This window comes from Oreochromis aureus, linkage group 4 (assembly GCF_013358895.1).
Source record: "Oreochromis aureus strain Israel breed Guangdong linkage group 4, ZZ_aureus, whole genome shotgun sequence".
Classification (NCBI taxonomy): domain Eukaryota; kingdom Metazoa; phylum Chordata; class Actinopteri; order Cichliformes; family Cichlidae; genus Oreochromis; species Oreochromis aureus.
Window position 1 is genome coordinate 37,022,800 of NC_052945.1, and position 14,703 is coordinate 37,037,502.

The window sequence follows — 14,703 nt, forward strand, 5'->3', positions numbered from 1 at the left end:
TTTTAAAGTCAAAGATTTAACCAACAGGTTTAAGTCGTTTTTCCAGTGAAGTAGGGTTGGTTTGGTCTTAAAAAACGACATTTATGTATATATTGCTTACACGAGATTAATAAAACAATAACACCATAATTGGTTTTCGTTTCCTTCAGAAACACTCCAAACAATATCATAATGTCGACTCAACGCTTAATTCTCATTTTTACAATCAACTTGGCATTTCCTGAACGATTCGGGTTTACGACAATTGTCGTTATTTTGCGGCATCCCGCCATTTTATTTGCGAACTCGACACAGTTAGCTATTTGTCGCCGCTGCACGCTGTGGGTACCTTGAAGATCAGATTCTTATTACTAATAGATCCAAATATATTATCTGCTTCAGTCGAAGTAAGTTTGTCACAAAGGAACTACCTGATCTCGCGCTTCTTCTTCTGATACATGATCTGAAATTTGCTAAACACTGGAGGAGAGAAGGTAAGACTCCGCGGATCCTGCATGTTAGCATTGTGTGCTTGGTGCTAATTCGAAAGGCTCAATTAAACGCTAAACATGTCGATAGAACTTAAAGTAAAACCTGTTAGCGCATACATTTCAGATATCGATGCCGTGTTGTTTGTAAGTTAAGGAAGATGTTGGGTGAAAATGAAACGCGTGCTAGCCATATGGTTGTAGGAGTGTCGTCGTAATCAGGACAACAGTTAGCATGTTCTGAGAACTTCCGCTCTTGAGGCTGGCGCGTGCTTCAATGCCCGGATTGACCAGCATATAAGTGTCAATGAAGTGATCCCCTTGTTGTTGCAATAGGTGAAAAATGACGCAGTTCCTACCACCCAACCTCCTGGCCCTCTTTGCTCCACGGGACCCAATACCTTTCTTACCTCAGCTGGTAAAGTTACCCCACGAAAAGCACCACAATCAGCCCTACAGTGGGATCGCCCCGTTCATCAGACATTTCGAGGTGAATATTAAATCTTCTGTGCGCTTTGGTTAGCCCTTCTTCTTCCGTCCCACATTAGTCCTGTTAAATATCTCCTTTCTCTGACCAGGACCCGAGAGATGCACCGCCTCCAACAAGAGCAGAGACCCGTGAAGAGCGGCTGGAGAGAAAAGTGAGTATTCACAGCACTTCACCTGTTCCATTTGTCCACGTTCGTTCTCTCTCCTACACACAACAGCCCATAATGACACAGCAAAGAACGTTTGACTGAAAGCTTTGCAGACTTGGTAAAAGTAAGACTGACACTGTGTAAGAAAGCAGTTCAGATTGTCTTGATGCATGCTCAATCATCCAGGTAAGTAAATCTCCAAAAGTTGATTCTGTTCATCTGGACGTAGCATTTTGTGGGAGAAACGTTTCGTCACTCATCCAAGTGACTTCTTCAGTCTCAGCTGACTGCAGGTTTCCCCGATCTTATAAACAGTACATTTGCAGAATGACTGAAACCAGCCCACTGAAGGAACAATGGGCTGTGAGGTCAGTTCCTTAATCTTAATTATGCAAATTCTCATGACCATTGATCAACAATCACTGACCAAAACCCACTGATCAATGGCCATGAGTACCATTCATCTTACAATGCTGTGATTGCAGCCATTCCCCAACTCTCTGTACCCTCCTTCACCTCGATACAATCCAGTCTCTGAGGACAACTCTTTGAACTTCACGGCTTGGGTGTGTTCTCTGACGTGGACTGTCAGCTGTGGGACCTTTATACAGGAAGTGTGTGTCTCTTTCCAAATAATGTCCAGTTCGCCTTATTTACCACAGCTGGGACTCCAGTCAGGCTGTAGACATAACATCTGACAGATGATCAGTGGAAACGGGATGCATCTTTTAACTTTCTGGGGTGTTTTGTGAAGAATTTTGAGGTGGAAATGAATTTAATCCAAGGCTGAAAGAAAGACCGTGGAAAAGATGAAGCTCTGTGAAGTCTGTATGTGTCAGGTTTTCTGAGAATCTTATGATAACGTGAGGAAAAGACAACGATCATTAAGAAAGCTGAGCACTAACCATTTCCTGTGAATCTTTTGTTTTTGTAGAGACGAGAGAAGATTGAGAGGAGGCAAGCAGTAGTAGAGACAGAGCTGAAGCTTTGTAAGTTTCTGACACGGCACACGCTCTGCAAACTCTGCGTGATGTGGTGATTTGGCCTAATCTTGGTTTTCTGTTTGCATGCTATCAGGGGACCCTCATAATGACCCCAACGCACAGGGCGATGCCTTCAAGACTCTGTTTGTGGCACGAGTGGTTAGTATATTCAAATAGCTGCCTATCCAAGTGTGTTGGGTTTGGGTTTTTTGGGCGGGGGTGTTACCTCTATGGACTGTGTGACCTTTAAATATCTTCTTTCTACAGAATTATGACACCACCGAGTCCAAGCTTCGCCGAGAATTTGAAGTGTACGGCCCCATCAAACGGGTACGTTTACACGGTCCTGTCTGAGTAATGTTGTGCTTAATGTCATATTTATTCATTTAGTACTTTTTTTCAGTTGTCGCGTACAGTATACAACTGATGTCGGCACACTTTTCTGCGTTGTTCTTTAATTATCAAATGTAGCAGTGCAGAGATGGTAAATGGAACAGAGGGTATTTGAGCCACGCTTACAGCCATCCAGATTCAGCTACGCCTGTTCTGCATCGAGTCTAACAGTATTAGTGTTTTGAGTCATGCAACAATCCCCGGATTGTAAAGAATATCAAGGAAAACAGTTAGCCTTTAAAACTGTTGCAGATAACTTTCTACAGGAAGAGAAATTTAATGTTACCTCGATTATTGGAATACTTTCCAGCTGCTGTAATAATTGTATTGACTGTCGGGCTCCACCAAAAAGTACTAGACACGTGTCCAGTTGAAGTCAAATGTCTTTCTAAAGGTGCTCTGACATGAAATTTTCCCCAGATGTCACTAACAGCTCATCTATTCAAATCATGGCTGTCCATAAATGATGTGCACGAATGAGAAATGACACAGAGAGAAAGTGTTGAAGGCCAAGTCACGACACCGGCTGAAATCTGTCAGCAAGGAGAAAACATCCCTGCTTCACTCAGATTAACATCAGCTCATTCAATCCCAACCTGTAGAAAGCTGTATCGTTACCGAGGTGTCACACAAGTAACGTCTCATTATGAGGAGAACCAGTGAGCTCTCTCATGACTTTGGCAAACTGGTGGCACTGGTTACAGAAACATCTCTAAACTCTGCAGCAGTGTTGGGCCGTAGTGGAGGAGTGGAAGGAACATCATTTCACCATAAACTGGTCACAGAAGACCAAAACTGAACTCAATGTCATTGAATGAGGAGAGCGTCTCATTCAAATCCAAACCTCTGTTGTCCTGACAACGAGCTCCTGTGTCGCATACATGAAACCACGACAGTTTTGGCCGCGTTGCTATAACGACCCCACGCACATTAGCTGGTACTCGATTGTCATGGAAAATGACCAAAGTCCAGTCGAGCCAAGCTGGTACTAGTGGGAAAGGGCTGTTTGGATGCCGTAATACCAGTCCGTGTTTGGAGGTCCACCGCGTGTCACCACATGGTGTTTACCATGTCAACAGTGACGTTTGGAGGCGGTTTTCAGTGTACAGCACTGGGATGCTTCGTGTAACTGAAGGAAGGATGAATGGAAGACGTTCTTGATAAAAACTCATCTACCAGGATGATGAAGATGAGGGAAGCTCTCAGTTGGTTTAAGATGAAGAAAATAAAGCTGCTGAGATGGCCCGGCCCGTTACCTGACCTCACTCCAACTGGAAACCTACGGAAAGAAGTAAAGCTCAGAGCTGATAGAAACACAGAAGCTTCAAGAATGGAAGAGTGGACCAGAATCCCACCTGAGGAACGTCTGACTGGTTTGTGCACACAGCAGCTGTCAGCACCAACAACAGCTTTTCTACAAAGACTTTCTCTCATTTCTCATTATTACACATCATTTATGGACAGCTGTGGTTTGATGTGTTGGCGTGTGGATGGCTTGTTACTGATACCTTTGATGTCAGTAGCACCTTTAGAACATTAAAGGTCGACAATGTGTTCAATACTTATTTCTCCCTTCTATTATGAAGACAAACTAATGCATGTGCACGTCCTGGGCAGGTCGCTCAGGTGTATACTCACCAACCACTTTATAAGGTACACCTTGATAGTAACAGGTTGGACTCCATGTTGACCTAGAGAGTAAAACACATGGATTCCTCAGAAACTGTAGTCCATATCAACTTCATTCATTTGCAAGCTGCACATCCATGATGCACAACTCCAGTTCCACCACATTCCAGTAGCGCTCTGTTGGATTCACATCTATGTGACCGCGAAGCTCATTTATCCACAATGAACTGATTGTCATGTTCAAGAAACTAATCAACTTTAGCCATCAGAAGGTGGGCGTGTCGTGGTCCTAGGTGGGCGTGTTGCTTTCTGCTGCATTGGGGGTGGTGTCAGTGCATGCACATTCAGGATGCTCTTCTGCATACTTTGGTTGTAACAACTCGTGATTTGAATTACTGTTGCCTAGGGGCTGGACGATATGGCCTAAAATCCATATTGCCGTATAATTTGAAGCATGTGCAGTATCGATATATATATTGTGATATATTCTTTTCTTCTGTATACCGTATTTTCTGCACTATAAGGCGCACTTAAAATCCTGTAATTTTCTCAGAAAATCGACGGTGCGCCTTATGTATGAATTCTGGGTGTGCTTACTGACCTCAAACTGATTTTATGTGGTACACAGCGCTCAAAAATCCTAAATTATTTCATTTATTTATTTATTTTTTTACGACTCTGGTAAGCTACGAAGCCGCATTGCTTGATGGATTGTTGCTCGACAGTTTTGACCAAAACAGTAGCAGATTGATGACACCATCAGCATGCGCCATCGCGGTAGAGCGGTATAGTCAACATCTCTACTGTTGGCCAAATTCATACCATTTATACTGCCCACCCCTACTGTTGCCTACCTGTGAGCTTGGAGCAGTCAGGCTATTCTCCTCTGACCTCCTGTCATCAACAAATAAATAGTAGACAGCAGGGATAAATAACAAACAGGATCGCGTGTGTGTGTGTGTGTGTGTGTGTACACATACACAGAAGAAACTGCTCGGCTGACGTGCATCAGCTCGTGTTGTTCGTCATCATGTTGTGGATTCCACAGCTCGATTTATTGAAGTTTTCAGCTGGGCACATGGAGAGGTGTGTGTGTAACATTTGATATGTGCTAGAAGGTGCGGGTGTCTGTGGTGTACAGTTTCCTACTGCGTGTAAGACATTATAACCAAACAGCGTCCACGTGTAGGAACGAGCTCCTTTATTTGTTTTGGCGTGTCCTCTGCTGCCATGGTGACTATTGCAGCCAAACACATTCCATCAAACAAAGCAAACGTATAAAATGAAACTTCTCTTCATAAATTACCTTTCATGTCCATTCAGATGCTCCACTCGGGTCATCTTGGCCATGTTTGTGTGGCTGAATGTGCTGGCTTGCTGCCCTGTCATTGGCTGATTGCATATTTGCATTAATGAGCGGTGGAACAGGTGTACCTAAAGTGGCGGGTGAACACACATTTCATAAAGAAACAAAGGGAGATGCTGTGTTGACATTTGGCTGAGGTTGCACAGGTGTCGTGTCAGTTGTGTATTTATGTCTTTGCGAACTTGTTAAACTGTACGTGGAGGAGATGCATTTCTGTCCTTGGTCAGATGTGACGCGGTTGAATGTCATGATAGTGACTCCATCTTTCTTTGTTCCAGATTTACATAGTCTACAACAAGAGGACGGGGAAGCCTCGGGGCTATGCATTCATTGAATATGAGCATGAGAGAGACATGCACTGTAAGTACCAATATTAACCCAAACATGTTTCATAAAGACCAAATACTGTGTGCAGGGTGATTCTCCTCTGCAGCACTCTGTTTGTAACAGCAGCAGCTTTCTCTGTAGTGACTGCTGCTGAGTTAGAACCCAGCTGCTGGTTAGTGCTGGAGCTCTACACTGTGTGTGTGTGTGTGTGTGTGTGTGTGTGTGTGTGTGTGTGTGTGTGTGTGTGTGTGTGTGTGTGTGTGTGTGTGTGTGTGTGTGTGTGTGTGTGTGTGTGTGTGTGTGTGTGTGTGTGTGTGTGTGTGTGTGTGTGTGTGTGTCTCATCAGTCTGGTCTAAGAGCGAACGGCGTTCTTCTCAGCAATAAAGACTTGTTTTCTTTTCTGCATCTTGTGTGTGGGGGCGGGGTCAACTGTTTCATTTGTGAGCCTGAACATCTTTGCCTGTCAAAGGCACATTGTCTTTTTAACTGTTAGGCCTTGTAGCTTTGTGGAAGAGCAGCTCTCCCGGTTGGACTATAATGGTAAGCACATAGTCAGACTGGTCACCAAGCATTGAATGGGTTTTTTACCAGACGTGTCAAAGCCCACGTTTTGTACCACAAAGTTTCTATCGGTGGTCTTCAACCCTGGTCATGGTGAGATTAATTCAGCCTTTCCACACTAGCGAGATACGTTAAGCTGGTGGCGATGCCACAGTAAATACTGTCTCTTTAGTCGAATGGTGTCATCGAACACAATGACGCCATTCTGGGATGTTGGTGCAATCAGCTCTTCAAGACCAGAGTTGCTGAATCACAGTTGTGTAGTTGGAGCAGGGGATGAACTGATGGGGAATGTGGGGTAAACAGTGTATTAACTGTATGTTGTTCTCATTGCCACTGCAGCCGCCAATCTGTGATGGCTATTGGCCAGAGCTGGCTGGCAGATGATGATGGTTATGATACATCTACACCCTACTACCACAGCTCAGTATATGGTTGGTATAATGGGTTTGTATGATGGGTAAGATTTTTTTCCACCCTCCATCTCCTACATAGGGATAGGGTTGAATGGGTAAAGCGTCTTCTTGCAGACCCTAAAGAGCTTCTATTTAGACTTTTACCATTGAACACACCCCGACTGCCTGTCCTAAATGTCACCTCAGGTTAATGAAGGCAGAATGGTAGCTGCGTGCAGGGAGCCGAGCCTGAGAGATCCACACGCATTATTAAATACCTGCCATTCGCATTAGCTGGAGTTTGTTGTGACGTGGAGTTTGCAGTCTTTCTTATTGCACAGCACTAAATTGCTGCAATGCTTAACTTGGCAGACTTACAAACTGCAGACTGTCACCAAAACCCTTTAATGTCATCATTTATTTACTTTGATAATCTTGTTGTTCGTCACAGTGAAGAGCGAAGCTCCACACGTTAATCAAGAGGTTTCTGTGCTGTCAGGTCCAACACAGAACAACACGTCATTTTCTAATGTGTCCTCAGTGTTTCAGGGTGGGTTACAAACAAAATGGATAAATTAGTGCAGGGGGGCTGCAAAACATCTTTGACTATCTTTAACACGATTCACTTGAAGTTTCCGAGTGTCGTGTACGAGCCCCCAGTTTGGATTTTCTTCCCTCGACCAGGCTTGTCGGGGTCATGTGATCAGGCATTTTACGTAGTTGCAGCCACAAACAAACAGTTTTGGTTCTCAGTCTTGCTCTCACTTAGCTTTAATGATTTTTACTGCGTATCCAGGCAGATAGTAAATGAAATAGAAAATAACACCCAAGGCCAAAGTTTCCAGGGGCTAGTTTCTACAACTCCAGTTTATAACATCTCCGCACTGAATGCATCTCAGCCTACACATTCATGGCATGCCAGTGTTAGGAACATTTCTTTCTCAGTAGGTTGGAGTTGTGATAAAGCCAGTCCTGCAGAGAAGCGAGCCCAGTTTTGTTTGTTTTGGGTTTTTGTTACATTTTTGCACGTTTCCTTTCCTTTTTCCCCCACGTGGTCCATGTCAGTAGGACTGGTGGTAAAATCCTTCTTGAAGAGGGAAATGGGTTCGGGGTATGGTAAGTAGATGTGCTGTGACACTGTCCTGGTGTGGAGGTACTTTAGTAAGGCCTTAAAGCTTGGCCTGAGCCTTTCTGAACTCTTATCAGTGAAATGTTGTTGTGTCTGGTGGGTTTTGGTAAGGCCCCTTTCATGGATGTGAACGTTTTAGCCTTGGGTTCACACATCATCCAAGTAGCTTAGCAGTCTGGATCGTGGCACGTTCTTCCATCAGTCAACAGGGGTCATAACATTGTGTGGTATACGAGTGGACAGTCTGCCAGGTCCTGATGTTCCTGCTGTATGTTGCTCTCAGTAAACCTGTAAATGTTAGCAGCTTTGTATAATAACAGAAGCTGTTCCAGCTTTTTACCAACAGGTTTTAGCTTGATGCATTTAAATCTTCTAGAAAACAAACTCTTATTGTAGACTGTGTCAGCTGTCCCAGCGGGTGACACAAAGGTTTAGCAGTAGTGTATTCAAACATGCCACAGCTTAATGAAATAGCACCTTAGTTGATATATAAAAAAGCAGTTGCTCTTTGGTGTCAATGGTGTAGGACCCTGAGTAATTAAAAGAAACGGTGTAATGTAACAATCACTCTTCGGGTGGAAGGAAGTCTACTCCCATTATCCTTCGACTTTTGCCCAGAGAGCAGCCATGTCGGCTTCGCCTGCTCCTGGTCAGTATAATAATGCACTGTTTGTTTCCTTAGCCATATTCCCTCGCTCCCTTTCCTCACCTTTTATCTTCCCTCTTCCCGTTACTCTTCTCCAGCCGCCTATAAGCATGCTGACGGGAAGAAGATTGATGGCAGAAGGGTCCTGGTGGATGTGGAAAGAGGGCGTACTGTCAAAGGGTGGCGTCCTCGCAGGCTAGGTGAGCACTGCTTTCTAAGTTCATCGCCGTTAGGCGTCCCTCCATGGTTCACTGTGATAGTGGGACTGTAATGTGTTTGTACAAGGTGGCGCTGTAAACATTCATCTGAAGAAAACAGACTTCTCATGAGCATGTTAGAAATGTTGTTTGTGGTTTCTTTGTCTAGGAGGTGGACTGGGTGGCACCAGGCGAGGCGGTGCTGATGTCAACATCAAGCACTCTGGTCGAGATGACGCATCACGCTATGACGACCGTCCTCTTGGGGGGTGGGTCTTTGTTCTTCTTTCTAGATTTGTAATGTGATGTAAAAATACGAACTGCTGTAAATACGTATTGCAACTGTGCTGCTCACAGTGACCGTGACCGTGGAGACCGGAGGGAACGCAGCCGTGAACGGGACAGGGACAAGGACAGAGAGCGTCGCCGGTCCCGATCTCGTGAACGCCGTCGCCACACCCGTTCCCGGGAGCGAGAAAGGGAAAGGGACCGACAGATCGGAGCAGCAGACGACAACAGTGGTAGTAACCGGCGTCGAGATCGCGAAAGGGAGCGTGGGGCGGCATCAGGAGGAGACAGCAGGAGCAGGGAGAGGAGTCGAGACCGGAAGAGAAGGAGCAGGAGCAGAGATCGGAAAAGAGACAGGGACAGGGTTAAGGGGCCAGAAGGAGGGGAGGAGATCGGCCAAGGAGAAGCTGCCCCCGAGGTCGGAGAGCGCATGCTGGAGGAACACGAGGGAGAAGCGAGTGAGGGCTTAGAGGAGCGTAGAGACAGAGACAGGGACAGGGACAGAAGGCGTAGCCACAGGGATAGGGACAGACGCAGGGGAGATCGGGACAGAGACAGGGAGCACAAAAGGGAGCGTGGAGAGAGAGACAGGGGAGATCGGCGAGAGGAACGGCACGGCTCCCTACGAGATGACATGGGCCCTCAAGACGACGTGGTAAACGAGGATGATGGAGGAGTGCCGCCACAGATGGAGGAATACAGCCAGGATGGGATGATGGCGGGCCAGCAGTCTGCGCCGTCAGCTGATGGCTATGTTTCCAGTGAAAATGGCTACAAGATGGAGGCTGCAGGAGATGAGTACTGAAACAAGGCGCCTGTCGGAGCGTCTGTGTTCTTTGACCTTTGTGATGTCAGGGGCTCCTGATGTAGAGCGAGCCTTCCTGTCAGTCTGTTTCTGTAACCTGGTGTCATGGTTCACTCTCAACATGACCCCACTGTGTGCCACTACATCACACTCTCATTTTACTCTAGAGATGTTTTTGGTTGTAGTTTTTGCCTGCCCCAAAAAAAAAAAACAAAAAAAACAACAAACAAACAGACACAAATAAACTTTGTTTTGAAATGGGTCGATGGTGTAGCCATTTTAATTTCCAGATTTAGGAGCCACTTGGAGTTTGGTAATTGTATCCCAATGAGCATCCTGTCAGATGGAAGAAAATGTAGTGTTGTGGCAGTTATGAGCTCTTCTGTTTATTCCTTTTTTTTTTATTGATCTCTCCTGCTGTTGGTATAATGCAAGGACATTTTAATAAAGATGTGACTTAAAGCCAGAATATTTCACACCATTCACTTTGCATCCTTTGTCCACGAGTCTTTGCCAAATGTTTTCTGTTTATTTGTAGTCTCAGATCAATTCTTAACAAACCTGTCACCCCAGATATACGAAGGCCAGTTACAGGATATTCAAAGCACATGTAGCAGTGCTCGTATTAGCCTTTCAGCTGGATGGTAAATATTAAAAACGCCCATTAGGCAATAGCAGATACTGACAGTGTGTGAGAGATGTCCTTCGTGTCAGTGAGTGGAGCACATGAGTCCTGCGTAGATGACATCGCTCCTCCGCGCACTGAAGCCGCAGCTGGAGGAGAGCTGCTGCGTCAGGTTCTAGTCTCGGGGCTGCACTCACGATGCTAAGCAGGCCGTGGGCAACGATGGGCCACGCACTGCTGTGAACAACATTAATCGGTCATACGCGGTGTTTGTTGGATCAGTGTGCAGCGAGTCCGCGATGATGTCCTCGTACTACCACCCGGCTAAAGAAGCAGACATGGCGGCCATGACAGAACCACTGTGCCTGGAGAGAGGTAACGTAGCTAGCAGATGCATGCAGTGTGGTCTGTGTGTGGGAGACATGCTTGCACCTGGAGCACTATGATTTCACAACAAAGGCGAAACGATAAGAAACACGTTGGCTTATCTAAAGCAAACAAAGGTGCCGATGTTCACGTCTCTGAGCCCCGCCTCCGCTCCTACACTAACACGTTTGTTTGCTATATACAAACGGCCGTGAGGTCGGCTTCTTTGGGTTTTACGGACGGCGCACTCTACTGCGTCTTTAGCTGGATGTAGCCTACGTGTGTAGAGCTTGGTTGGGCCTAAAGTGCCGAGTATCCATCAGCGTACGGCATGATCCAGTCGGTGAGGAGGATCGTGTTCGCCGTACGAGCCAGAGAACGAGGTGATTATCCAAACGGTCTTTCATACATAAGAAGTAAACGACTGTTAATGCACACAGACTTCAGCGAAACAAGTTAATAATTTAACCACGACAGAATCTTAGTTTTATTTTGATGATGTGCGCAGCAGGGGTGACTAGGATGTAACCTTTAGGGGGGCTCGGTCCCCAGTGTCATGCCTACCTCTCAATTACTGTTAGCGCAATATGCTGCTTGCAGACACATTCAATTTTTAAACTTATTTAATCACAATACCACCTTCAAAAGCAACCCTCATTAGTGGGGTGACCTGTTGTAGTGTCAAAGAATAATTCAGAATAAATTAGCCCATGTTTTCAATATAATACACCAGGTTTACACTGGTAAAACTTATCAAACTTCAAGCAAAGCGTGAAGCATCAAAAGTGTCTGGGATACTGTATAGTCTGTGCTACATGCACATCAGGGGTGTAATCAGGGGTGTTACCAGACACAACCAATATAACCCCCCCAATAAAATTATGAATTATCTTGCATAAATAGGCTGTTGATTTTCTTTAGGCATTTCAGGCATTACCAGCAAAATAGCTGCGTGTTTAATCATCTGGGAATTTACCCAGATCTATTTATTTATTTAGACAGAGATCTTCACCCCTCAGTTATGCCAATGATACACATATACTGTGAATCATGGTGGTGAAATCATGCTCTGGGGCTGTTTTTCTGCAAGTGTTACTGGTATATCCACACAAAGAGGATAGAGTAAATTCTTCAACTTAACCTCAAGTCAAGAGCTGTATGGGTAAAACTGGATGTTCCAGCAGGACAAGTATTCCAAATACTCATTAAAATTGGTTTTGGAATCATTAAAGTAGGTTAACTTTATATCTGTGTAGGTTCATAGTCATCCAGGTCATGGTAGTCTAAGGAGCTTGGGGAAAAATGCCACTGGACTTCTTTAAGTTTCTTGAAGACGTTTCTCATCTGAGAAGCTTCTTCAGTTCTAAGACTGGGTGGAGAGTCCCAGGTATTTATCCCAGTGGTTGACCCACTATTGATCATGTGCCTCATGACATGAGCCAAGGTGTGAAAAAGGGTGCTTGGATTGTATCCTTAATGATGATGATGATGATTATTATGATGATGATTAATAATAATCATCATCATAATAATAATGATTAAATTCCTCTGTTATCTTCTTCAGTCCCATGTGCAAACACAGTGCAGTGAAGCTACTAAACTTTTTGTTTTGTTTTGTTTATACTGGTCCTGTCCAATCGTTTTAAGAAGTAGAATCATCTGACTACTTGGTTGTGTCAAAAATATTTGCTTTGCCAAGTGGAGGCTCCTCGTGTTAGTCTTTTTATTTTATTTTATTATTTACAATATTATCTGAGTGGTTATTATTCCAGAGCTGACAGGGTGAGGGCCTCATTAGTGAAAGAGAGGAGAGGAGGTAACATAAACACAAGACATTTTGCAGATCTCTTTCCCCCTTATTTATAAGAATGGTCAAATAATTTATGATTTCTTTCAGAACTACTTCTTCTATGAATACTGCCAGTGATCACCCTGCTATTAAAACCATATATATACATATATATATGTATAAAAATTCCTCTTTGGAGCACTAGGTGCAGTGACTCCCAAGCTAGGTGAGTGGCTCCAGCAATTTTTTTTCTTTAATTCCCCTCTCCCCCCTGCGGGCGGTCTATCCTTCAAGCTCTACCAGAGGCCTGGGAGCTTGAGGGTCCTGCGCAGTATCTTAGCTGTTCCCAGGACTGCGCTCTTCTGGACAGAGATCTCCGATGTTGTTCCCGGGATCTGCTGGAGCCACTCGCCTAGCTTGGGAGTCACCGCACCTAGTGCTCCGATTACCACGGGGACCACCGTTACCTTCACCCTCCACATCCTCTCCAGCTCTTCTCTGAGCCCTTGGAATTTCTCGAGCTCTCGTGTTCCTTCTTCCTGATGTTACTGTCATTTGGTATCTCTACATCTATCAATACAGCTGTCTTCTCCTGTTTGTCTACCACCACTATGTCCGGTTGGTTAGCCACCACCATTTTGTCCGTCTGTACCTGGAAGTCCCACAGGATCTTAGCTCAGTCATTCTCCACCACCCTTGGGGGCATCTCCCATTTTGACCTCGGAACTTCCAGGTTATACTCGGCACAGATGTTCCTGTACACTATGCCGGCCACTTGGTTATGGCGTTCCATGTATGTCCTGCCTGCTAGCATCTTGCACCCTGCTGTTATGTGCTGGATTGTCTCAGGGGCATCTTTACACAGCCTGCACCTGGGGTCTTGCCTGGTGTGATAGACCCCAGCCTCTATGGATCTTGTACTCAGAGCTTGTTCTTGTGCTGCCATGATTAGTGCCTCTGTGCTGTCTTTCAGTCCAGCTTTGTCCAGCCACTGGTAGGATTTCTGGATATCAGCCACCTCCTCTATCTGCCGGTGGTACATACCGTGCAGGGGCCTGTCCTTCCATGATGGTGCCTCCTCTTCCTCCTAATTCTTGGGTTTCTGCTGCCTGTGGTATTCACTGAGCATGCTTTCAGTTGGGGCGATGTTTCTGATGTATTCATGGATGTTTGTTGTCTCAATATGGACTGTGGTGCTGACACTCACCAGTCCCCGGCCTCCTTCCTTCTGTTTAGCATACATCCTCAGGGTCCTGGACTTGGGGTGAAACCCTCAATGCATGGTCGGGAGCTTCCTGGTCTTGATGTCAGGAGCTTCTATCTCCTCCTTTGGCCAGCTTATTATCCCAGCAGGGTACATGATCACACCTATTTGCCTGTGGGATCCCCAGGTACTTGTAGCTGTCCTCGATGTCTGCAATGTTGCCTTCTGGTAGTTCAGTCCCCTCAGTTCTGACTACCTTTCCTCTCTTTTTATCATCCGAGTACACTTCTCCAATCCGAACAACATTCCGATGTCGTTGCTGTATATCCTGGTAGTGTGGATCAGTGAATCGATGTCTTGTTCACTCTTGGCTTACAGCTTAATGTCATCCATGTAGAGGCTGAGCATCTCCTTGGTAGATCCCACACTTGATGGTAACTTGTGCAGTTGGCTTGAAGTTGCCCTCTGATGTTTTCTGCCACATCCCCATTGAGTTCCTGATGAAGGCTCTTAGGGTCCTGTTGATTTTGTACAATTCTGGGTATTCCAGGATCCAGCTGTGCGGCATTGAGTAATAGGTCTTTTTGTAATCAATCCAGGCTGTGCACAGGTTGGTTAGTCTGGTCTTGCAGTCTCGGCTGACTGCTCGGTCTACCAGTAGCTGGTGTTTGCACCTCTGGCATTCTTGCCAATTCCTTTCTGTGCCCCACTCATGTATTGACCCATGTGCCTGTTCATCTTAGCTGCTATGATGCCTGACAGGAGCTTCCATGTAGTACTGACCCAGAAGGGGCCAGTAGTTGGATGGGACCGGTCCCTTCTGGGGGTCCTTGGGGATCAGGACTGTCTGGCCTTTGGTTAGCCAATCCGGATGTCTCTTTGGTTCATTTGTGCT

General features: G+C 45.5%; 2 protein-coding genes across 3 annotated transcripts in view; both read left to right on the forward strand.

Annotated features, from left to right (window-relative positions):
- The first annotated feature begins 265 nt into the window (after window positions 1-265).
- snrnp70 (small nuclear ribonucleoprotein 70 (U1)) lies at window positions 266-10,305 on the forward strand. Its single transcript, XM_031755808.2, has 10 exons — window positions 266-473; window positions 804-957; window positions 1,046-1,108; window positions 2,040-2,094; window positions 2,183-2,247; window positions 2,356-2,418; window positions 5,755-5,836; window positions 8,633-8,734; window positions 8,901-9,000; window positions 9,089-10,305. The coding sequence occupies exons 2-10, from the start codon at window positions 811-813 to the stop codon at window positions 9,822-9,824; spliced, it is 1,413 nt and encodes a 470-aa protein (XP_031611668.1). The 5' UTR covers window positions 266-473; window positions 804-810; the 3' UTR covers window positions 9,825-10,305.
- A 113-nt stretch (window positions 10,306-10,418) lies between these two features.
- lin7b (lin-7 homolog B (C. elegans)) overlaps window positions 10,419-14,703 on the forward strand; it is a 40,928-nt gene continuing 36,643 nt past the window's right edge. The window contains exon 1 of one of the 2 annotated variants that reach the window (XM_039611209.1): window positions 10,419-10,824. In XM_039611209.1, the coding sequence (XP_039467143.1) occupies window positions 10,749-10,824 (76 nt within the window). In that variant the 5' untranslated portion in view covers window positions 10,419-10,748. Of the gene's footprint in view, window positions 10,825-10,893; window positions 11,199-14,703 lie in introns of those variants that run through there. The other variant, XM_039611210.1, reaches the window with a different exon arrangement.

What these genes read in the sequence shown, in the direction of transcription:
- snrnp70 (XM_031755808.2), top strand. Translation starts at nt 811, where the DNA reads ATGACGCAGTTCCTACCACCCAACCTCCTGGCCCTCTTTGCTCCACGG. An exon ending in CTCTGTTTGTGGCACGAGTG is followed by an intron (nt 2,248 to 2,355) that starts GTTAGTATATTC and finishes TTCTTTCTACAG; the next exon opens with AATTATGACACCACCGAGTC. An exon ending in TGTACGGCCCCATCAAACGG is followed by an intron (nt 2,419 to 5,754) that starts GTACGTTTACAC and finishes TCTTTGTTCCAG; the next exon opens with ATTTACATAGTCTACAACAA.